This window comes from Anabrus simplex, chromosome 1, assembly GCF_040414725.1.
Source record: "Anabrus simplex isolate iqAnaSimp1 chromosome 1, ASM4041472v1, whole genome shotgun sequence".
NCBI classification, from domain to species: Eukaryota; Metazoa; Arthropoda; class Insecta; order Orthoptera; family Tettigoniidae; genus Anabrus; species Anabrus simplex.
The window spans coordinates 498,904,918-498,930,634 of NC_090265.1; the positions used below are offsets into that span (position 1 = coordinate 498,904,918).

Here is a 25,717-nt window from a genome sequence, read left to right on the forward strand (position 1 = left end):
TTTCAATGAACTGTGATACTTAGAACTTGCATGATCAAATGTTTGAACATGCTAAATGATTTCAAGTGAAACATAGAAATATTTCACATGACTCAGTGAACGTAACTTAGCATGTTACAATTCACGTAAAGAGAACTGTGACTTAACTGTTATAAATTACAGTGCATCTTAAAACATTTCTTACACACCGGACATTCATTTCAAATTCAATTAAAGAGACATTACTGTCTGATTCAACAAGTACATATTTGAATAACACAAGTGATTTACAAATTGTCGTATCATGAACAGTGTTTCTTCTTCTTATTATTATTATCACAAATGCAAGAAATGCAAGAGTTTATCTTTCACACAAGCACTGCTAGATTTATAAGAGTTTATTCGTGATTAGACACTGCTGTAGGCACAAAAATAACAAGTTCGTAGATCTGCTTATGATAATAATAATAATTTTAAAAATAATAATAATAATAATTATTATTATTATTTTGAGTTTCCGGCACTTTGAACAGCATTGTGGCAATATATGGCAAGACTGACAAGCAGTGCTTCCAGATGCTGAACGACAAATCCTGACTATCCAATCTGGGGGCCCTCTTTTATACGATTCTGGCTTTGACATCACCCCGATGGCGTGATTTCTTCTCCGTGGAATAACTCCTATATCCCTGCATGGATTTTCATTAAATTTGTACATCAAGACATGTACGTTGTTATGCACAGAATGACGTATCTCTCAGGTTGCTAGGTTAATTATTGTACAAGTTTTAATTTTTATGGCTTGGAATCCTCTTGAACCTGTGACAACATCTATCCTTGGCAGAGGCCACTGCCGTGAACAGGCTGGCCGAAGCCTGCTTGAGTGGGGGGCCTATCCCCCTCCTGCCAAACTCATAGAAACACCAGCTGATTGCGAGTTGAAGTGTGTTGTTGACTTTTATGTTGTAAAAAATGCATAAATTAAAAATAAAGCATTTAAATTGATCTAAACATTCTTCAAACTGCTATATATTAACCCCAAACCTTCTAGAAAGTTGAAATAATGACTGATCATCTCAAATTGGCAAAAAATGCACAATAAAATGTGTTATTATAGTTTGTTATATTGCAGAATGAATTTCTATACTACTGAGCAACATTGTAATGCAGAGGGAAAGCATATGACATTTCAACAACATCCACCCTCTAATGATGACAATGTCTTCATTTCTCATTTCTCCTCAATTCTCGGAGCACCTTTATTTCTCACAGAGATGTTCCTTTTTGGCAGAACAGAAATATCCTGCTGATGTCAGAGTGCACCATTTCAGCCTCATCCATAGGAAAGGATTGGATTTCAGCTTCAGTGTGAGAGATGATATCCTCATAGGCGCCTCTGTGAGAGTAAGGATGAAGTTACTGCCTTTTGTGAGAATCGAACGTTCCTCCTCATTTAGTTGGTAGTCATGGAGAGATTGATTCTTACAGTATCAAATCCAGCACAGGTTCTACTGGTTGAGGATAAGGAATTTCTTCTTCTGTCAATATGTGGAGCTCTACAGTTGCAACATGCGTGAGAGAAAAGTGGTACAGTCCATTATATTCTAGTCTCCACTACTCAGGGTTGTGCTGAGTTTGAGATGTACCTCATACAATCATCTGTCATTCTTTCATTTAAAAATACTAGTGGTCCGTCGTAGCAATAGATACAAACAAAGAATAAAAATGAAACTGATAATAAAGGAAGCATGAGAAAAGTACCGGAAAATATACTGAACTCCGGAAGACCATTTATTTGCCTTGAAACTTAAATTTCTATTCTGACTATACATACGGAATTTTTGAATTTTGGCAATTTCCCTATCACAATCTTTTCGTGCTTGCTTGTAACAGTCATGTTTCACTCACTTTAATAATGTAGGCTACAGTTCACTGTAAATGATTGCATTTGACTGATTTTAGTATTTCATTGTAAACTATGATTTTTGTGAAATACCCTTCAGTTTCAGCGAACTGACCCTGATATAGTGTAGTTATAATTTTAGTTTTGACATCCCTCGCAGCTTTAAATACCACATATAACTGACCATGGCTATTAATTCTCTGAGATAAGTAAATACCTATTTTGTCAAAAACTTTGATCCTGTGCTTTGTTAATGATCATTGTAAAAGTAAGATGTAACAAGAATGGCCACCTTTTAAATTTGAAGGGCAGATTCCTGTAAGTAGACACCAAATCAACCCCAGGTAGAAAAATTACCTGCTTCTTGGAAGTACTCGTAATGACTTCTAATTTCATAATTTTGTCATACATTTCTCTATCATGTGCACTCTGTTTATTAAACCTAAGGCCATGTGCATATTTTTTATAAGCATTACAATTGCACCAACTTCCAGTTTTAATACATGTGGAGGCATTCCATATGGCATAATGGAGTGTAGGTATTCTACAGATATGCTGCTTATGAAATCTTGTCAGCATCATCATCTGACATCAGAGTATCAGCATTGTTGTATTCCTTAAAACTTCCTGGAATTAGGTGAAGAACGTCTTCATTTATCCTGTTACAGTCGTCAGGTGAAGGGACTTAAAATTGCTCTGTTATAGTAAACTGAAGAATTATTCCCGAAAACATGACTTACCAATGAATAGTTACTTATGAAGTAATTTGGAACCCTTAGTATATCATTTCCTCTTTCACAATTAATTTCATTATTTCCTAATTGCATGAGCCATGCCGTAAATCTTTTTTGGAAGGCTTTGTACGCATATTTGTTTTCAAATGCAATTTTTAATTTTTGGTCATATCATATCATATCATATCATATCATATCATATCATATCATATCATATCATATCATATCATATCATATCATATCATATCATATCATATCATATCATATCATATATCATATCATATCATATCATATCATATCATATCATATCATATCATATCATATCATATCATATCATATCATATCATATCATATCATATCATATCATATCATATCAGCTTCAGTGTGAGAGATGATATCCTCATAGGCGCCTCTGTGAGAGTAAGGATGAAGTTACTGCCTTTTGTGAGAATCGAACGTTCCTCCTCATTTAGTTGGTAGTCATGGAGAGATTGATTCTTACAGTATCAAAGCCAGCACAGGTTCTACTGGTTGAGGATAAGGAATTTCTTCTTCTGTCAATATGTGGAGCTCTACAGTTGCAACATATCATATCATATCATATCATATCATATCATATCATATCATATCATATCATATCATATCATATCATATCATATCATATCATATCATATCATATCATATCATATCATATCATATCATATCATATCATATCATATCATATCATATCATATCATATCATATATCATATATCATATCATATCATATCATATCATATATCATATCATATCATATCATATCATATCATATCACATCATATCATATATCATATCATATATCATATCATATATCATATCATATCATATCATATCATATCATATCATATCATATATGTATGTTGGGTATTCAGCCCGAAGGCTGGTTTGATCCTCTGCAGCTCTGCCAACAGCTGTCATAAATAGCCTAGGCGTCACTGAAGAGGCGTACTAGGGAAATGAGGAGTGAGGTAGTTTCCCGTTGCTTTCCTCACCGAGCCAGCCGCTGCTATTACATATCAGTCTGCCAAGCCCACTGAAATGCATGCACCAACCGACCCTATGAGCGATATCTTCACACCATTCATAACAGGGACTGGCTGTATAAGCAATGGTATTACTAGCATCACTCATACCTCAATCACTTTCATATTGTCAAAGCCAAGGGTGAGACTGAGACAGGTCAATGAAAGTAACAAATTTGATATAGCCCATACCAGAAGACATAGTGCACTGTAAACACTACATCTCGCCAGCAAAGGCATATCATATCATATCTTTATTACCCACCCTAGAATCCACCATCGGCTTTATAGGTAATAAAGACAGACAGAGCGAAACCGAAAAACAAAAAGAACAAACAAACAAACACTAGGCACTACATCTCTCCTAAATCTACTTAGCTAAATTATTTACCTCTAAATCTACTCAGTGTCCTCCCACACGCACGCAGATAGCCGGCAAACGTGCAGGAAGCACCGCACTACAAATTACCCTATTTCCCTATTCCCCTATTCCTACCAACCACCTAGAAAAAAAATAGTAGACTGGTCTCTGCGTCAGCCCTGGTATGGAATATATGCCCACCAACCCGTTGATCGCAGGGACCAGCCTCGCCACGTGAGAACTGATCTTATTTCTCACCTACACCTGCTGACAATGTATTCCTTACCTACCATATGTGACAAGCCAGCTTGGCGGAAACCAGACCCATCACATGGCTTGTCACACACTTCCGCTATATACGTCACACCTTCTCTGTTCATTGTCAGCTCACTACCTTCCCTCTTCTTTTTCTTTTCTTGCTGTGCAGACATGCTAAAGCCTAGCTTCTTTGGGTTGGGTCAAGCCCCAACCCCTCCCTCTTCCCTTGATATGCCACCTTCTCCTCTCTCGCACTATTCCCGCCCACTACATCTCACCTTCTTGAACTTAAGACTTAAACATCAACCATTTTTTTTTTCACTTACACACAAACAGACAGTTTCCATTCCAAGTCCCATCAGTTCACTCAGTCTTCACAATCTACAACACCACACTTGCCTCAAACTGTCAGACTTAATTTTTATACTGCCAACATTTTCTCCTTAACTACAGTCCCCCTTAATCTATCTAAATTACTATTACACACAGCATCTTTATCCTCCCTCCTCACACAAATACTTGTGTTTTTTTTTTTACACCTCATATACACACAAACAAATAGTACTCCATCCCAAGTTCATTAGTTCGCTCAGCCATCTCATTACTTTTTTTTTTTTTTTACCTAAGCTTCATTACAACCGTCCACGGTAAACTTAAACTATATAACAGCTTCTTAAATTTACACTACCCTCAAGCCAACTCAACCTCCCCTATTCTCAACTCTTACCTAATTTTCTCAGTCTTTCCCTTGTTACCAACTCTTCTCTTAAACACCTCTGCTCTCATATTCCTCAAGTCATTAATCTATCACCTCCTCCCATCCTACTACTTCCCTATCTACTTCCCAACACCCTTTCCCAGGCGGATCACCATTTCCACAGGGCAAGGTGCTCACCCCCTTTCCCCTAACACTACAGCCCCCTTTTCTGATATCATCCCCTTCCCGCATCTGCTCAGGGCGGATATCCATTCCTCTGAGCAGAATGCCCTCCCCCTTCCTCCCTCGGCAAGAACCACATTATCTGCACATCCCCTGTTACTCCCTCAATTTCTTTATAAATCAAGCTCTGGCCACATTTAAGAATTTCGCTATATTTGTTCCTTTCTCCCACTCTCTACATAACCAAGATGTCATCTTATAACTTTTCCCTATCAAATCCAGCTCCTTCTTACTTAGTAGTTTAATCTTTATCTCCTCCAAAGCTCGGCATTGATTAAAAATATGCAGATCCTCCCACATCCCTCCACATAACACACATCTATCACTATTCTCACTGCCTACCCATCCCCTGTTCCTCGGAACCCCCAATACTCACCAGTACAAACCTCTCTTATCCCTTCTACCCTCAAACTCCGTTTTTGGGTTTATTACTTCCACCAATTTATTTAATACTGATAAAGAGACTCTCTCTCTACATTCCCCTACTAAGCTCTGTCTTTCAATATCTAGTAGTCTTCCCTTTATCCTTTCCCATACCCATTTATTCCTACCACCCCCGCAGGCCTCTCCATATTCCTCCAAACCAACCTGTTGTAACCATTTTTTGCACTTATTCACCCAGTAACCTTCATTCGTCATATCTTTCTGAAAATTAAACGTTTCTTGTACTAATGCCCTGCCCTTCCCTTCCTCCAATCTAATCCAATACTTAAACACCCTCTTAGCTATTTCAACCTCTATCGATTTTTTACAGACTAATCTGGCACTGGCATTGGCTGTACAGTTCGGTAGGTCCATCATAATCTTACTAAATTTCGCCACCACCTGGTTTGGTTCACCCCTGCCCTCCTCCACTCCCCATACTTCGACCCCAAATAGCATTTTGCCCATTACCAGTGATTTGAACACCGTTTTCTGAATTTTGTATTTAACATCTGGGAATTTCTTCTCTAAAACCCCCACTACTGCAAGTGCTCCTCTACCTTTGAATTTTGCGTTCCTACACTGATTTTTCCAAGAACCATTCTTACTAATTATTACACCTACGTACTCCATTTTTCCTCCTGGTCTAATTTTTTCCTGGTCTAGCCTCCAAACTTCCTTATTCTTTCTCCCACCCTTTTTCCTACATACCATTATCTGAGTCTTCCTTGCATTTACTTTGGGAGACCACTTCCTAGTATACTCAACTACCTTGTCCAACCCTTTTTGCAACCCACTTTCCGTCAACGCCAAAATCAATAGGTCATCCACAAATAACAACCCCGGAACCTCCATTTTTCCTATCCAAGGGCACTGCCATGCCTCTCCACCATGACCCTCTAAAATATTATTTATAAATAATATAAATAATATCGGGGATAGTTTACACCCCTGTCTCACCCCACTCTTCGATTCAAAACACTTACTCAACCTTCCATCCTGCAATTTAATCATCACAAACACATCCTCATAAATTGTCTGTATTGCCACCCTCATTTTTTTCGACATTCCAACCTCCCTTAGTCTCAAAAATAGCGCCTCCCTACTGACCGTATCGAAGGCTTTTTCTAAATCAATCACTGCTACATATAATTTACGCCCTGCTATCCTCACATACTTTGTAATCAAAGTGTCCAGAATCCAAACATTATCGATTGTGTACCTTCCTTTCCTAAATCCATTTTGGAACTCAGATATCCTACCGTACTGTTCCGCCCAACTTGTTATCCTATTCGCCAAAACCCCTGTGTACACCTTCGACAACGAGTCTAGGAGTGTAATTCCTCTATAGTTGTTAGGATCGCTCCTAGCTCCTTTATTTTTATAAATAGGGCATAATACCCCCTTCCTCCATTCTCTAGGTAATTTCCCCTTTTCCAGCAACCTATTAAAGAACTTCACGATCCCCCTCAACATCGATTCATTTGCCCCAACCTCCTTCCATACACTATTGGGAATATCGTTCACACCTCCTGCAGCCTTGGGTCTAGCATTTTTTAATACTCTAATTACCTCCTGGCTTGTTATCTCCTCATCCAAAATTGTAATGCCTACCTCCAATTCACTTCCTATATATGACTTGTCTAATTCTCTACCCAATTTCCCCTCCCCTTCTAAAAGCCTTTTAAAATGCCTAAGCCACTCGTTTTCTCCTATTTTATCCCCCTTCCCCACCGGTTTTGTTCTTCTGATCTTGTTTATTACCTCCCATATCCTCTCAAATTTCTTCTCTCTACAATATCTATTTATTTTATTAGCTTCCGCCTCCTTCCATCCTCTTTTCTTCTCATTCAATACCTCCTTATATTCCCTTCTCTATTTACAATATTCCTTCCTCTTTTCTTGCTCACCCTCCTTCCTAAACTCCACTAGGGCTCTCATTACAACCTCATGTTTTCTCCTGCATTCTTCATCAAACCATCCATTCATTTTATTCTTTTTTCCCTCTACCCTCCTCCTTACTTTGTTTCCCACCCTCCATACAGGGAGTTCTATTAATTTTACCACGCTATCCATGTTGTTCCCTTCTGCCGCCCTTTCAATTCCTACCCTTAATATATCTCCCTCCTCTTTCAAATGCCGTCCCAATTTCTCTTTAGTATTGTCATCCCATAGATACTTCCATCCTCCATTCCTATATCTCTCCCTACTTTCCTCCATCTTTCCCTTCTCATCAGCAACCAAAGTTCTCAATTTTATTTTGATAGGCATATGTTCCGTTAACCCACATTCTAACACCTCAAACACTTCGGTTGCTGATGAGAAGGGAAAGATGGAGGAAAGCAGGGAGAGATATAGGAATGGAGGATGGAAGTATCTATGGGATGACAATACTAAAGAGAAATTGGGACGGCATTATTCTCCTTAACGCTATCTCCGAGCTTATTCCTGTATCCACTACACTTCCTCCATTTGTTGTAATATATGTCAAATCTCCCACACTATCCCCCTTCATCCACCCAATAATAAATAAATGTTCTATAGCACACAGCTCTAATAACCTTTCTCCATAACTATTTACAACATTACCCTTACTCTTCCTTTGCAGTTCCCCTTCTACTTTTACTTCTTTCCCGTACACCGGTACCCTATTGCTCACTCTCGCATTCCAATCCCCCAATAAGATCATCCCATCTTCTACATATATCCCTTTAATTGTATCTATTTCTTCAATCAATTTGTCAAAAAAATATTTATTAGCATAAACTGAATCGCTCGGATGGTTATACAGCAGTGCCAGACAAATTGCTTCCGCTGCCCCCTTCCCCATTTTTACTCTCAGCCACACTACCCCTTCTACCCCAGTCTGTAACGTCTCCACCCATTCCGCTACCTCATTTCTTATTAAAACTACTATGCCCCCTGGGTTTCGGCCTCTCTTCCCTATTTTTTTTCTTAACACGTTAACTACTCTATAACCGTCCCATGTAATTTCAACCCCTTTCCTTAACCACGTCTCTACTAGCGCAATTATCTCAAAATCTTTCACTAGATCCACAATTTCCGTATTCCCTAACTTCCCCATCAACCCCTCAATATTCAGCACCCCTATCGCCATCTCTAGTTATTTATTTCCTCCCCCTCCCTCTCTATCCTTCTGCGTTTCACCACTCCCCCCCTTACTTCTTGTAATTCTTCCTTTTGGCTCCACCATGTCACTCTCCCCTTCCCTCCCTTTCTTCTCCCCCCCAATCTTCCCCTTTTCCGTGCCAGAGCCTTTTTTCCCACCCCATAGATCTTTTAAACTTAACGATCTCGCCTTATTCAACGCCTGTTTTCTCTCCAGGTTTCTTTCTGCATTTCTCTTATTTGGGGAGGTTGAGTCACTACCCTGACTGCTTTCCCTTCCCGTCACCTCTTCACTACCTGTATCCAATTCACTTCGGTCTAGTGTCCTACTTGTTGATTCACTCCTTCCTGGGCTGTTCTGACTCACCAAGGACTCTGCTGTCTCCGCCACCTGACCGCTGACACCGCAGTCCCGTCTTCTCTCTTCCTTCTCCATACTGATGTTGCCCTGCTCTCGATTTCTGCAACTCATTTCCTCCTCACATTTCTCCATCCTCAGCAGTTCCTCCTAAGTCCATGATCGCGACCAATTTCTGCCTGAAATTACCAGACACCTCCCCACAATCTTGGTTCGCAATCGCTGCCAAATATGCCGCTTATAGACATCCAACCGCATCCTGTCTTCTTTCTCTGTCTCAGCTTTCAAATAAATGTTCGATCCTTTTTGATTTCCAGCATTCCTAAGAATTATATCTGCCATCAGGGTTGAAATTAGCCTTAACTTCACCGGCCTATGACCCTTGTTTCTTTCTACTCTATATATGTCATCTATATCAACTTCAGAAAAGTTTATCTTCATTTTGTTCGAAACTATGTCCACCACTTTCAATACTAATTCCACTTTTGATTCTGTTCCTTCCTCAGGTACACCATACACAAACACATTTTTTCTTGCTGATTCGTTCCTCGCTAACCTCACTTCTCTCTTCATTGCTGTCAATTCCTCTTCCAGTACCACCACCTTCTTTTTCAAGCTCCTCAACTCATCTTCTATCTCCACTACCTTACCATTTAGCCCACCAATTTCTTCTTTTATCAAAATTTTTTAGTCCTTCATCTCCTGCGTTTGGTTTGCCTGGTGTTCCTGCATCATTTCCTTTATTTCATCTCCTTTACTCGCTTCCTTCACCACTCTCTTGATCTCTTCAAGTTCCTCCCATCCGAATGGTCCCTGGTTTGGCCCCGGGTTCATTTCTATACCTCCTACCACCAGCATTGTCGCAATCACCGCCGCACACAACATAATCTCCAACCGTCCTTTATAACCACTAATTTCTCTCCCTCTCTCAGGTCCACCTTCCTTCCAACTCCCTCTTCCACCATGCCATCTTCCAATTCTCATCCTGTATTGTTGTAGCGTTATTCCCATATTGCGCACCTCGTCTTACTCACACGTCTGCACTTCCCGATGTCTCGCTCGTGACTGTTTTTGGTCATATCAAATCAAATCAAATCAAATCAAATCAAATCAAATCAAATCAAATCAAATCAAATCAAATCAAACCAAATCAAATCAAATCAAATCAAATCAAATCAAATCAAATCAAATCAAATCAAATCAAATCAAATCAAATCAAAATCTCTTTATTTGCAAATGAGGTGTCTACCTCGGTGGCAGATGGTACATTAAAATACATTATTGTCAAGCACTAAATTTTAAATTAACAAGAGAAGAAAATTTTTCTAGAATACAATAATATACAATTTACGCTAACAATTTTTTCTATTGAACAAACAGATCATCCTAAATAAATTTATATTGTTTACAAAATTCTACTTGTAATATCTCTTATACTTACAAACATAGTCAACTCATATACAGTATGTGGAATTACTTCAAATAATACTATGATAAGATTAAAATTTACATTGTATTTATTTACGTTTTTTTTTTTTTAACCCATTTTGGAACCTAAGTAGCATAACGACCTGCTGCGTCTTAACCAGAGCCCCTTTTGCCACCAATTTTTAGAGTTCCTGAAGGGCCTTCACAGCTACCGTAGCGGTCCCAGGGCCCTCGAAGTCCCCACTGTACTTCACCCCTACAGGCAGTCCCCTACTTGGGCTGTCCAAACTCCATGGACCGGGGGATAGAATTAATATTTTCACACACATTTTTTTATTTACAATAGCCTGCACTGGTCGAATGCCTTCTAACATTTCATTTATTTTCCCTGTTGCTGTTTATTCTCTTCTTGAATATCTGTACAGATTTTGGAAAAGGATTAAACACTACCCCTGGTAAACTGTTCCACTCCTTCACGACCTTCCCAATGAATGAAAATTTACCCCAATCGCTTCTGCTAAAATTCCTTCTAATTTTATACTTGTGGTCAGTTCTGACGATATAATTATTTTCCAACTGAAGCCTCTCACGGATATCTACCCATGCTTCTTCTCCTGTCTAGGCTCTATATAATCCTATAAGTCTAGTTTTCTCCCTTCTCTTACTTAAAGTGTCCCACCCAAGTTCCTCTAACATTTCTGATACACTACTGCTTCTCCTGAAATCCCTTGTTACAAATCTTGCTGCTTTCCTCTGTACCCTATCTATTTCTTTTATTTGGTATTCTTGGTGAGGATTCCAAACACTGTTCGCAAATTCCAATAATGGACGAACCATACTTAAGTAAATTGTTTCTTTTAATTCTTTGTTGCATCCTTTAAGTAGCCTCATTATGACATGTAATGATCTGTATGCTTTCCCACAATGTCATCAACATGACCCTTCCAGTGCAAATTACTTTCAAATTTCACACCTAAGTATTTGCACTTGCCATCTTTTGGGATAACTACCTCATCCAAAGTATATTCAAATTCAGTTTTAAAGCTCCTGTTTGTAAATGTTGTAACAGTTGATTTGCCTCCTTTAACCTTCATATTATTTTCTTCAACCCATTGTTAGATACTCTCAAGGTCCCTTTGTAATTCTGAACAATCCTCAATGTTATTTATTTCCCTGTAAACAATTGTGTCATCTGCATACAATCTTATTTTTGATGTTATATTGTTCCCTAAATCATTTGTGTATATTAAGAAAAGTAATGGACCGATTATACTACCCTGTGCAATTCCCTTCCAAACTTTCTCTTCTTGTGATATATTATTTCCTACTTTGACTTTCTGAACCCTTGAATTTAGAAATGTTCTTATCCAACATATAACCCTTACGTCCAATCCTATTCCCTCCAATTTCTTTAATAATATTCCATGTTCCACTCTATCAAAGGCTTTGGAAAGATCTATGGCTATGCAATCTAACTGGCCTCCTGAATCCAACTGATCTGATATGTCCTGCTGAAATCCCACCAGTTGTGCCTCACAAGAAAATTTCTTTCTAATCCATACTGGTTCCTCATGAACCAATTTTCATCATCACATATCCCTCTGATGGACTTTGCTATTAAACTCTTCAGTATTTTACAAACTATTCTGGTCAGGCTGATCAGTCTGTAGTTCTCTGGTTTCCTTTTATCACCCTTTCCTTTATAAATTGGTGTTATTATAGATTCCTTCCATTCTTTTGTTATTACACTATTATGACATAGTCAAAGAGAAATTTTAAATAAGGCACTATGTACCACCCCATTGTCTTTAATACCTCTGCAGTAATTTGATCACTTCTGCTGCTTTTCCTTGCTGAAGCAGTTGGATTTCTCAGAAAATATCCTCATTTGTGAATGAGAAGCTTCTTGTTTCCCTATGTGTCTCTCCCTCTCTTTCTTCTGTTTCGGTTTCCAACTCCTGACAATCTTCTACTGAATCTCTGAATTCCCTACTAAATAGATTTGCTTTCTCAATATCTGTTAAAACGTGTTCACCCCCTTCTCCCACCATTGTGGGAATTCGGATTCCTTATCCCTTTTGATTCCTGATATATGAATACAGCTTTTTCCATTTCCCTTTGTGCTCATTACCCTCTTGAAGTATGCCATTCATATAATTCTCTTTTGCTTGCTTTTTCACTCTATTAAGTTCCCTCATTACCTGTTTTCTAATTTTTCTACTCTCCCTACCCTATTTGATTTTCCTGTTTACTATTTTACACTTTCTTTTTAATTTTCTTATTTCCCTTGTATAATAAACAGGGTCTGAGGTCATTTTACCCTTCTTAACTGGTACAAATCTCTTCTCACCTTTCCAAAATATTCCTTTAAATTTAGCCCAAAGTGTATCTACATTACTCCCTTCACTTATCCAACAACTGAATTGTGATTTAAGGTAAGTCCCAAGTTCATCAACTTTAGTTTTTCTGTATAATTTCTTGTCTTGTGTGACCCTCTTATTAAGCATTTTTGGTACAAGTCCTACATCCATTATTACAGCCTTATGGTCACCTATTCCTTCAATTACCTCAGTTTTATCAACAATTTCCTATGGCTTAATCAAGAATACATCTAGCAAGTTATTGAGACGAGTCGGTTCTTGTACTACTTGTGTAAATCCTCCCTCCCAAATTAACTTATTTGCCAGTTTTTGTTCATGGGCTTCACTTGCAGCCCCATTCCATTCAACTTCAGGCAAGTTTAGGTCTCCCCCAATTATTACCATATCATTATTATTGTTTTTATGAGTATAATCTATTATCTTCTCAAATATTTCCATGTCTCTTTCCTCTCTTCCAGGCCTATATGTTCCTATAATTCCCACCTCCTTCATATTATCACAAACTAATTTTATCCCTAATATTTTATCCTTTTCATCAGTAAACCATTCATGTGAACAATAAGTTTCCTTCACCAGAATAACCCCCCCCCCCTCCCTTTTTATCTCCACGGTCTCTATGATAGACTGTATACCCTTCTGGAAATACTTCTCTATTATCCACCCCTTCTCTCAACCACGATTCCACTCCTATCACTACATCAGTCTCCTAAGATTACATCAATGTACCGAATTTTAATTGTTTATTTAGAGTATTCTAGATACATGCCTCAACTATCCATACTTTTCCACCTTTCAATACCACAGGAAGAACTTAGCAAAAATCTCTCCCCCCCCCCCCCCCAATATGACAATCTTACCACCTATTTCTTTTTAACACCTCATAATGTTCTTTAGGAGGTGATCAATGCAATTTACTGCTAATGCAGGAATCAAAGCTACATCACTAATAATAATAATGATGGCTGATTTTCACAAAACGTCTGCTTCTGAGTTGTGCCATTTAATACACGATACTGGACTTTCTGTTACTGGAACAGGCAAATGAAAAGTTTTGTGAATTGTCTTACCATAGAAAGAACTGCATAGATAACTGTCACAGAGCCCTCTATCAGGCTGGCATAAAAAGGTCAGCAGAGACAACTTTCATAGAGCTATTTCCCAGTGAATACAGTTAATTACAATGACCTAAGCATCGTATTATTCTAATAAATAACTATTTTATGCAAATAAAGACTTAATGAAATAAATATTTTTCTAGTAATCCTGAAAAGGAGACCTTTCTTTTGTTGTATAACACATAGGCATTAGTATTGCAGTTTTCTTACAATATTGTGATAACATATTCAAATTATATATATATATTGATTTATTTGTGTGTGATATTTATTGGACGTGATTTTTTCATATATAATTAATTACAACATTTAATACGTTGTTTGTTACCTTGTTAGCTTCTTAGTTATATAGGAATTCCATAAAAAAAAGAAAGAATTACTTTTCTTAAAGAGATAATCTAGAACAGAAAGTCTTCAAATTCAGCCAGAACATACAGTGTTATGATCAAACTGATGATGATGATGATGATGATGATGATGATGATGATGATGATTATGTTAAGGGGCCAATCATTTAGGTCATTGGCTCTAAATTATTATATTTTTCACTTATGTTTCTTTGCGTATAATTCCTAGAATCCATTACCCTTTGCCTATGGAATATTGTGGACCACCAGATCCCCAAGTGCTGCAAGGAATAATTCACAGATTGGAAGGTGAGGTTGAACGTCTCCAAGAACAGCTTAAGAAACAGGCTGAACAGTATCCAACAAACAACACAAGTCACATCTCCAAATTGCAGAAAAGGCAAGCTAAATGTATTTATTTCTAGATATGATTATAATCATTATGTTTTCATAAAACCAGCAACTAATGAAATTAATAATTGTAGGATAGAAGATTTATCAGCTGAAAACAAAACTCTTTCTGAAGATGTTCGATATCTTAATAAAGCTTTGTCAAAACATTCAAATTCAATGCGTCACATTGGAATGATGAAGGGAATAGTGAACTCATTACAAGAGCAAGTGATTAGAGATCGTATGACTTCCCACAGACAAATCAAAAGGTTACAAGAGGAGAAAGCAGTGCTGAAACAGCAGGTACATGTTAAATATATTATTATATAAAATTGTATTCATCATTATATTTTATTGCTATTATTGCCATTGATGACCAGACCTCTACTGAAAGTAAAGTAGACAGGTTCTATGCATCAGTCAAGCATGTTACAAAATTGTACGAAAACTATTTTAATCCTCCTAGTGAATACTATATATTTTTTACTTCCAATTAAGACAAAGGTTCACACATAAATAGACATATTTCGACCTGGCATTGGGTCATCCTCAGTAAGATATGTATGATGTATTAAAAAATATAGGGGACACACAAAATTAAATGTTAGTTTAAAAGTTTTTAAAAAGCATGATAAAAGTTAAAAAACTGTGGAATGTTGATCATTAAAACAATCTTGAGCTGGAAGTCTTTCTGTTTCAATGCTTTTTGTTGTCCTTTGGTGTGGATCAACTGGTATCTGTAATCCTGTTGGCTTAGTTTTTGTGTTCCGATATGGCCTGATGTGCATAAGCATTATTGAAGTTGGATCGTCTGATTTTAGTCTGTAAAATGGATAATACAAATTGAATTAAGGTTAAAAAGTGGTGACTAACAGGAATAACATTTATATTAAATTAGGAAGAACGAATATTAACTTACGTTACGTGGCCCGCTTGTATCACCTGTGTTCTCTGATTATGGAGTCCAGCTCTCGACTGACTTGCTCCCTGCAGTCGAGACGCAAAACGTGCTGCTGCAAGGAAGTGGAGTGGAAGTGGAGTGGGGAAATGGGGCAGGGTTTGCGAGAGAATGGGAGTATGCGGAATAATAGGGGTGGTGACTGAAACCAAGTGTAATAACTGTGAGTTCTTCTGTTCCTGTGTTTTACTACAAATGATCGGAATAAAAGTTTCCCATATTACGTTCTTTTTTTTCATTTGTCTCATTTAAGTTGAGGGCTTGGTACTTATATTGATCCATACTGATGTAAAAATTCTCTAAAATGTTGAGTAGTGGACCTTTTTAATCATGCTGTAGAATTTTTAGATCTTGATCTATTGTAGTATAATTCTGATTATAGTCTTTTTGGTGGTTACTCATGGCAGAGAAACAATTATATTTTAAAGCATTGTGATGTTCTGTATATCGTATAAGGAAGTTCCTACCGGTTTGTCCAACATAACTTGACCCGCATCCCTGACATTCCAGTTTATATATCCCAAAATTTGTGTATTTATTCTGTGAAAGTTAAATAATGTTTTTTTGTTAGTGTTCCTGGTTTCGAAAGCAATTTTTAGGTTCTGTTTTCTTAGGATGTCGGTGACTATGTGTATATTATTATTATTACTAAATGTGAATGTGACATATTTTTCTTTAGTTTTTGACTCTTTCATTAAAGTAGTTGTGGGCTTGTTAGTATGTTTATTGATTAGTTTATTTATAAATTTTGTGCTAAATCTGTTGTTCAAAGCTATTTCATGGATGGTCTTGATTTCATTTTTCAAATTTTTCTTTGAGAGCAGGATTTTTAAAGCTCTTCCTAATATGCTAGTGTAGGCAGCTTTTTTGTGAGCTTCAGGATGTATTGAATTTTGTTTAATGGTGTTAACAGTGTAAGTTGGTTTCTGGTAAATGTTAAATGCCAGATGATTATTCTTATGATGTGATAGTGTTATGTCTAAATAATTAAGAGAGTTATTGTTCTCCATTTTCATAGTGAATTTAATATTCTAATCTAAACTGTTGAGAGGTTCTAAAATGTCATTTTCTTCGTTAACGCTGCTATCTATGATGGCTAGCACATCGTCGACGTAACATGACCAATATTTTATAGCTTTAATCTTATCTATGATGTTTGTGTGTAGATGGACCAGTATTTTATAGCTTTCATCTTATGATGTTTGTGTGTACACATTACGTCGACGATGTGCTAGCCATCATAGATAGCAGCGTTCACGAATAAATGAAATTTTAGAGCTACTCAACAGTTTAGAATATTAAATTCACTATGGAAATGGAGAACAATAACTCTCTTAACTATTTAAACATAACACTACCACGTCGTAAGAATTATCATCTGACATTTAACATTTACCGGAAACCAACTTACACTGCTAACACCATTAAAGAAATTTCAATACATCCTGAAGCTCACAAAAAAGCTGCCTACACTAGCATGTGAGAAAGAGCTTTAAAAATCCTGCTCTCAAAGAAAAATTTGAAAAATGAAATCAAGACCATCCATGAAATAGCTTTGAACAACGGATTCAGCGCAAAATTTATAAATAAACTAATCAATAAACATACTAACAAGCCCACAACTACTTTAATGAAAGAGTCAAAAACTAAAGAAAAATGTCACATTCACATTTAGTAATAATAATAATAATAATATACACATAATCACCAACATCCTAAGAAAACAGAACCTAAAAATTGCTTTCAAAACCAGGAACACTAACAAAAGAACATTATTTAACTCTCACAGAGTAAATACTAGCAATAAATACACAAATTTTGGGATATATAAACTGGAATGTCAGGGATGCGGGTCAAGTTATGTCGGACAAACCGGTAGGAACTTCCTTATAAGATATACAGAACATCGCAACGCTTTAAAATATAATTGTTTCTCTGCCATGAGCAATCACCACAAAGACTATAATTACAATTATACTATCATAGATCAAGATCTAAAAATTCTACAATGTGATTAAAAAGGTCCACTACTCAACATTTTAGAGAATTTTTACACCAGTATGGATTAATATAAGAACCAAGCCCTCAACTTAAATGAGACAAATGAAAAAAAGAATGTAATATGGGAAACTTTTATTCCAATTTGTCGCCGGTGGTGAGAAATTAATAACGTGGATGGAAACTAAGGAACTGTCAGACATTTTTGAAGAATTCAATTAAATATTTGTTTGTTAGGTATGTGTTTTATTTGTTGTGAAATTTTGTGGATTTAAAGAATTTTCAGGACTCACAGAAGAGACAATTATATTTATTTAATCATTGAGTGTTAAAAGAAAAGGAGACATTGATTTTGGTATTGGAGATCTCCAGTAGTGTACATGTTGTAACCAATTATTTGTATCACCCTGTAGTTGCCACGTGGAGGCTTCGATCACTAAATCACTGAGTTTCGCAATCGAAACCTCTAGAATATGTTTCCCACATTACCATATATGGTGCTGTAATCCTATTGGTGAAAATAACAATAATTTTTATTGGTAAAATGTCGGGTCGAATCATAGGTAGCTTCCCTGATTGGTTGTTTGAGTGGTTCTCAATTTCCGGCCTTTGGCTCCTTAGCAGGAACAGGGCTCTAGTCTGCGTTTTTGGGTTCCATACGTTTTCAAGATCGGACGCACCTTGTAAGGTGGTCTGCTCAGCGGCTCTAGTCATCCCAAGGTAAGCATGTTTTCTTTTTTTAACGTCAAAACTTCATAATGGTCCGTATTGAAAAAAGATTTACATTCAAAAACAGAGGTAAGGTTATCCACCTGTTCAATACTACTTACAATGTGTTATCATTAAAATATAACATTTTATTATTCCATTTGGTGGGTACCGGTTTCAGCATTATATAATGCCATCATCACCCCAAGAATTAAGCAAGCAAGGACACTTAATAAAATACATATATATGTACATAGATAGCTAGCAATGGTAGTCATGTTACATCATAAAACATTTGACCACATAATATCTCTAAAAACATACTAAAATTCTGAAATTGTGGAATTCTAGATTTTAGATAAGAGGTTTTTGTATGTACAATTTAGTATGTTCTTATCACCCAATAATGTTGATTAATGATTTCTATGTATAGAGCTGCAAGTTATGTATGATCTTCATTTTTTCTTTTTTACCATCTATACAGTTAAATGACGATTATTCTATTGCTCTTGATCACAATATAGAGTCCTTGAGAATGTTCTAATGTGTAAGGTTAAATCCTATATACATAATTATCACATTTTAGAATATTACTGTACAGTATAAAATAGAGAAGTCCATTGTACATTCAATGTAAATAAAAATAATTCCTCTTGGTAAAACTCGGATAGCCATTGTAAACTGGTCAGATGTTTAGAGCAGGTGGACAGCTTGTTCTTAGTTTAATTGTTGTTGGAATCTTACTGATATGTCTTAACTTGATGAGTCATATAATAATAGTGGCTAAAATTTCAGTAATATCTTCAAATATAGGTGGGTTGAGGCCGAGGGTTGACGTTTTTATGAAACACGATGTTTTCAATGTTCAAACGTAACCTTAGAGGATCTTAATTCAACCAGACCTAAAAGAAAATAATACCTGTGTAAGGATAACATACACGGATCAAGAACGGTGTTAGGCGATTTTTTGAAAAGAAAGAACAGAAACTCACCTCGAGCACCACACTATCGACGAAAGGTCGCTCGGCAGTGGTGCCCGCCAGTCCTGTTTTAACCTTTCATCGATAGTGTGGTGCTTGAGGTGCGTTTCTGTTCTTTTTTTTCAAAAAATCGCTCAACACCGTTCTTGATCAGTGTATGTTATCCTTACACAGGTATTATTTTCTTTCAGGTCCGGTTGAATTAAGATCCTCTAAGGTTACGTTTGAACATTGAAAACATCGTGTTTCATAAAAAAGTCAACCCTCAGCCTCAACCCACTTATATTTGAAGATATTCCTGAAATTTTAGCCACTATTATTATATGACTCATCAAGTTAAGACATATCAGTAAGATTCCAACAACAATTACACTAAGAACAAGCTGTCCACCTGCTCTAAACATCTGACCAGTCTACAATGGCTATCTGAGTTTTACCAAGAGGAATTATTTTTATTTACATTGAATGTACAATGGTCTTCTCTATTTTATACTGTACAGTAATACTCTAAAATGTGATAATTATGTATATAGGATTTAACCTTACACGTTAGAATGTTCTCAAGGACTCTATATGGTGTTCAAGAGCAATAGAATAATTGTCATTTAACTATATAGATGGTAAAAAAGAAAAAAATGAAGATCTTACATAACTTGTAGCTCTATACATAGAAATCATTAATCAACATTATTGGATGATAAGAACATACTAAATTGTACATACAAAAAGCTCTTATCTTAAATCTAGAATTCCACAATTTCAGAATTTTAATAATATGTTTTTAGAAATATTATATGGTCAAATGTTTTATGATGTAACGCGACTACCATTGCTAGCTATCTATGTACATATATATGTATTTTATTAAGTGTCCTTGCTTGCTTAATTCTTGGGCTGATGATGGCATTATATAATGCTGAAACTGGTACCCACCAAATGGAATAATAAAATATGATATTTTAATGATAACACATTGTAAGTAGTGGATAACCTTACCTCTGTTTTTGAATGTTTTCTTTTCTCGAATGTTAAATTAATATGTAAATTTATTTGTTCGGAGTTTACCTTAGACCCTGGTTTTCACCATTTTGGTTTTGTAATGCCATAGTTCATCAGCTAGGCATATACTTTGTTTTGGAGGCAATTCCTTTTTATTAACCTTTCGTGTAATGTAAAACTTAATTTTTCCATTCGGGTTGCCTCCAGTAATGCAGCGTCAATTTAGAGTAAGCCTGTGGAGCGATGTGTCTCTCATTGATGTGTGTGAGGAGAAGACAGCAACTTTGAAGGCCTCTGCTTTAAATTTCAAATTACGTTATTTTCTTGGTAATAATTTGTAGACACTTTTCCATTTTGATGGTTGTAATTATGTCATATTCGCTGTTAAATTTTCCTTGTAAATTTCATTGTGGAAGTTATGCTCGCCTTCTTAAATGTAATCGTAATATTGTGTTGCCATTTGATTTTCTGAAGAACCACCGATAGGAACCTCGTAGTTCGATTTAACCTTTTTCTTAATTGATAATGTTATCCTTTTAATTGGTGTTTTTATACTTGTGCTAAAATATTTATGAATACAAGAAATGGTAGATGAATAGTGAGTTACTAACCTCAAGTCATTGAATATGGTTGCAAGCTAACGTAATGAAGTAATTATTTTTCAGTTTTGAGTTCTCTTGCAACATCCTAAATTTTTCCTTTTATTTGTTTTGTTTATTTGCTTATTCTGGGCGATTAAGAACGCACACAGTAATTTTCTTACTATTTATATGGGATTGTAGTTGTAATAAGTATGGTCATTTGAGACCGGGTTAGGTATAATTTAGTATGTCCTTGAGGTTAAGATTTTCATTCATTGTCATAACTAGGGATCCCTTGTAAAATTTTCGGGTAGTAAGGTAAACTCCAGTGAACTTTCCTAATTTTGTTTGCTCTCTTATGTTTGGTAAATTTTTAAACATGCTTGCCCTGGGGGGGCTTGGAGTTCCCAAAGATGTTTGGGGCGAGGTTATCCTCCTCGCATGGAATGTTAACAGTTCCTGTTATGTAACAATAGTTGTTAAGAAAAAACAGAAAACCACCCTTCAGTCTACGTTTCTCAAAAGACTCTTCTGCATAGCCGAGGCTATGGTTTTCCTGTATTACTTCCTTTTCTGCTGCAGATTGATCTCTGTTCCAGTGATCACAATAACCTGGTCCAGACAGAGAACCTGTCGTCCCTGTTCGAAGGGGCACTATGAATTCCTGACCTGTTTGCATCCAACCTGGGAGTGCAGTGTCGCAGAATTCCTGGTGGTGGCAGTTGCCCAGTACTACGCCATGTCTTACTACATGCTCACTGTGAGTTCACTATTTGAGTGAACTGAATGAAGCTTCATTGGAGACCCTGGTGGAACTGAAAAGGGAAACCGTGTTGGTAGGCGGCCGATGTCAGCAATCCTATGGACAGCAATACCTGTGGTCAAGCTTAGGAAATTCTGCTTCCAAGATACTCTTAGTAAAAGTCGCATCAAGATGTGGGTGATATGTGTTGGTATCAGCGTGTTTTCACAAAATTCAGACCTCCAGTTAAAACAGCCATTTAATGTAAAGTGTTTTTAAAAATTTATTATCGAGCAGAGCTCGAGATTCGGTGGTGGAGGATATCGCCAGTGGTGAGAAATTAATAACATGGATGGAAACTAAGGAACTGTTAGACATTTTCGAAGAATTCAATTAAATATTTGTTTGTTAGGTATGTGTTTTATTTGTTGTGAAATTTTGTGGATTTAAAGAATTTTCAGGACTCACAGAAGAGACAATTATATTTTAATCATTGAGTGTTAAAAGAAAAGGAGACATTGATTTTGGTATTGGAGATCTCCAGTAGTGTACATGTTGTAACCCATCTTTTGTATCACCCTGTAGTTGCCACATGGAGGCTTCGATCACAAAATTGCTGAGTTTTGCAATCGAAACCTCTAGAATATGTTTCACACATTACCATAATTATATGGTGCTGTAATCCTTTTGGCGAAAATTTAATATGTAAATTCATTTGTTCCGAGTTTACCTTAGACCCTGATTTTCACCATTTTGGTTTTGTAATGCCTTAGTTCGTCAGCTAGGCATATTCTTTGTTTTGGAGGCAGTTTGTTTTTATTAACCTTTCGTGTATAGTAAAACATAATTTTTCCAATCGGGTTGCCTCCAGTAATGCAGCATCTGTTTAGAGTAAGCCTATGGAGCGATGTGTTTCTCGCTGATGTGTATTAGGAGAAGACAGCAACTTTGAAGGCCTCTGCTTTAAATTTCAAATTACGTTATTTTCTTGGTAATAATTTGTAGACACTTTTCCATTTTAACGGTTGTAATTATGTCATATTCGCTGTTAAATTTTCCTTGTAAATTTTATTGTAAAAGTTATGCTCACCTTCTTGTAATCGTAATATTGTGTTGCCATTTGATTTTCTGAAGAACCATTGATAGGAACCTCGTAGTTCGATTTAACCTTTTTCTTAATTGATAATGTTATCCTTTTAATTGGTGTTTTTATAGCTTGTTAAAATTCTTTATGTTGAGTAAACCAGACTAAAGGGTTAATGCTCTTAGACCCTGATTTTCACCATTTTGGTTTTGTAATGCCTTAGTTCGTCAGCTAGGCATATTCTTTGTTTTGGAGGCAGTTCGTTTTTATTAACCTTTCGTGTATAGTAAAACATAATTTTTTCCCTACAACGTCACGTAAGATCTCGTCCTCTGTAGGATTTCCCGGCCTGCCTCTCATACATCCTTTCTATAGTTGTCATGTAGGTAACCATGCGTAGTCATGTGTATGTTGTTGAAATTTAAAATGTTTTTCCTGGTGTATCATTGGCTGACGTTCCTTCAGGTTTGTTATTTTTGGATTATTACATCATTACTTTGTTTGTTATGTACTTTATATTATGTGCACCTCTTCTGTAAAAGGGGGCTTACACTATCATTTGTAGTAAAACATAGGAACATAAGAACTCACAATTGTTACACTTGGTTTCAGTCACCACCCTCATTATTCCACATACTCCCATTCTCCCGCAAGCCCCGCACCATTTCCCCACTCCACTTCCTTGCAGCAGCACGTTTGCATCTCGACTGCAGGGTGCAAGTCAGTTGAGAGCTGGACTCCATAATCAGAGAACGCAGGTGATACAAGAGGGCCACGTAACGTAAGTTAATTTTTGTTCTTCATGACTTAATATAAATGTTGTTCCTGTTAGTCACCACTTTTTAACTTTAATTCAATTTGTATTATCCATTTTACAGACTAAAATCAGACGGTTCAACTTCAATAATGCTTATGCACATCAGCCCATGTCGGAACACAAAAACTAAGCCAACAGGATTACAGATACCAGTTGATCCAGACCAAAGGACAACAAAGCATTGAAACAGGAAGATTTCCAGCAAAAGATTGTTTTAAAAACAGGTCAGATGTAAGGCTTTTCAGGCGTTTGCTCTATTAACCAGCATTTCATCTTAGGTCTGACACTAGACTCATCAGAGTGGGATGTGTCAGACCCTACCCACTGGCGCTGGGGTGTATGCAGTTGAACTTATCAGAAGCCCATTATAAGAGACACAGTCTAGGGCTGGGACAGATACAACGCAACCATTTCTGGAACACAGCCGTTGTCGAATGAAACCGTTGCGAGAAAATAATAGTTGCAGTTGCAGTGGCGCTCTGCTGTTGCATTCTTCGCCAGCACCGATGAAGTCTCACAACCGGTACCTATACAAAACTGCCTTCCGCAATCGTTGCGTTTCTTGACACTGGGGTTTTCCAGTGTAACTCACAGGTCAGATAGGCTGTTCTGGAGAGCTGACCTGCTATTGAATGAAGTGCCTGACGTCACTAAGAGCCGCAATAGACAGTGCTACCCCAGATTCAATGGCCTGAGTGTTGTAAGATGCAGTTAGTCGAGTATTTTTAGAGTTAATTTTGTTAGTTATTCTAATTAGCCTCCATTCAGTCATGAAATACAGAACTGCTGGTTATTTAGATGCCGTGACATTTAACATTTAAAACTAATACAAAAAAATTACATGACTTCAAATCCGACTCTGTAATGACAAACACACTCACAAAGGTGATCGTGAGTTGAGAATCAACCTTTTACGAACAACTAAAAACATAGGTATTAATCAAGGCTTATTACTGCCCCAGTTTAAAGAAGGAAGTTATCTACGAGCATATTCCACTTCTAGGTTGCAGAAAGTACAGTAATTTAAGATTATTTCGTTATGAATTCGTAAATTATGTTGATCATCATCATCATCGGTTTGCCCTTCCAGCGAGCCGGGTAGGGTGTTTGAAAACAAGCGTCTTCCAAAGTTGCCTATTCAAAAACATTTCGTTGTCCAAGACAGATTCCCATTTCCATCCTCTTCTCTCCACGTCTTCCCTCAGTTGGTCCATCCATCTTCTTCTTGGTCTTCCAGCTGGTCTTCTACCTGTTATTCTCTTTTCCAAATAAGCACATGGTAAACTTGTGCTATTCATTCGTTTAACATGCCCAAACCATTTAAGTCTAGATGACCTAAGTCTTTCCTCCATCGATTCATTTAGACCTAGGTTAGATCGGATCTCATCATTTTTCACATGATCAAGTCGGGTCTTTTGGAGGGCAGTTCTAAGAAATTTCATTTCACAGGCTTGAATCCTACTATAATCCTTTGATGTTAGTGTGCAGGTTTCCAGAGAATATGTAAGGATAGGAATGAAATATGACTTGTACAGGGTCATTTTGTTCTTTGTGGGACTTTCTGATCCCATAGTAGGTGTCTAACGATGCTGTAAAAGTTAGAGTCTTTGGTTACTCTGTTTGTTATTTCTCACTCAGCTCTGTTATTACTAGCGATTACGCTTCCTAAATAACTGAATTGGTGTACTACTTCAATTTGGTGGTCCTGTATTTTTATGTTGCATTCTGTATAATGTCTGCTGATTTTTAATGCTACTGTTTTTGATGGGTTCAATTTCATTCCATATAGTCATCAAACTTCTTACACCATGCATTCAGATTATTTTTCACTCCCTCCTCTGTTTCATCCCATATTGCCACATCGTCTGCAAACACCAGAGCCTGAAGATCTTTATTACCTTTTCCTTTTAGTTCCTTTAAAATTGTATCCATAACTGCTGTGAATAGAAGTGGTGACAAGGCACTTCCCTGTTGTACTCCTTTGGTTGTATTGAACCATTCAGAGTGACCATCTCCAATTCTGACACAGCTTTTGCAATTA

At 36.8% G+C, this 25,717-nt stretch overlaps 1 protein-coding gene across 1 annotated transcript in view; it reads left to right on the top strand.

Moving 5' to 3' along the window:
- The window catches only part of LOC136867916 (centrosomal protein CCDC61), a 125,384-nt gene that overhangs the window by 77,541 nt on the left and 22,126 nt on the right, over positions 1–25,717 (top strand). The window contains exons 4-5 of the mRNA XM_067144739.2: positions 14,646–14,816; positions 14,902–15,112. Coding sequence (XP_067000840.2) covers positions 14,646–14,816; positions 14,902–15,112 — 382 coding nt within the window. The remainder of the gene's footprint in view (positions 1–14,645; positions 14,817–14,901; positions 15,113–25,717) is intronic.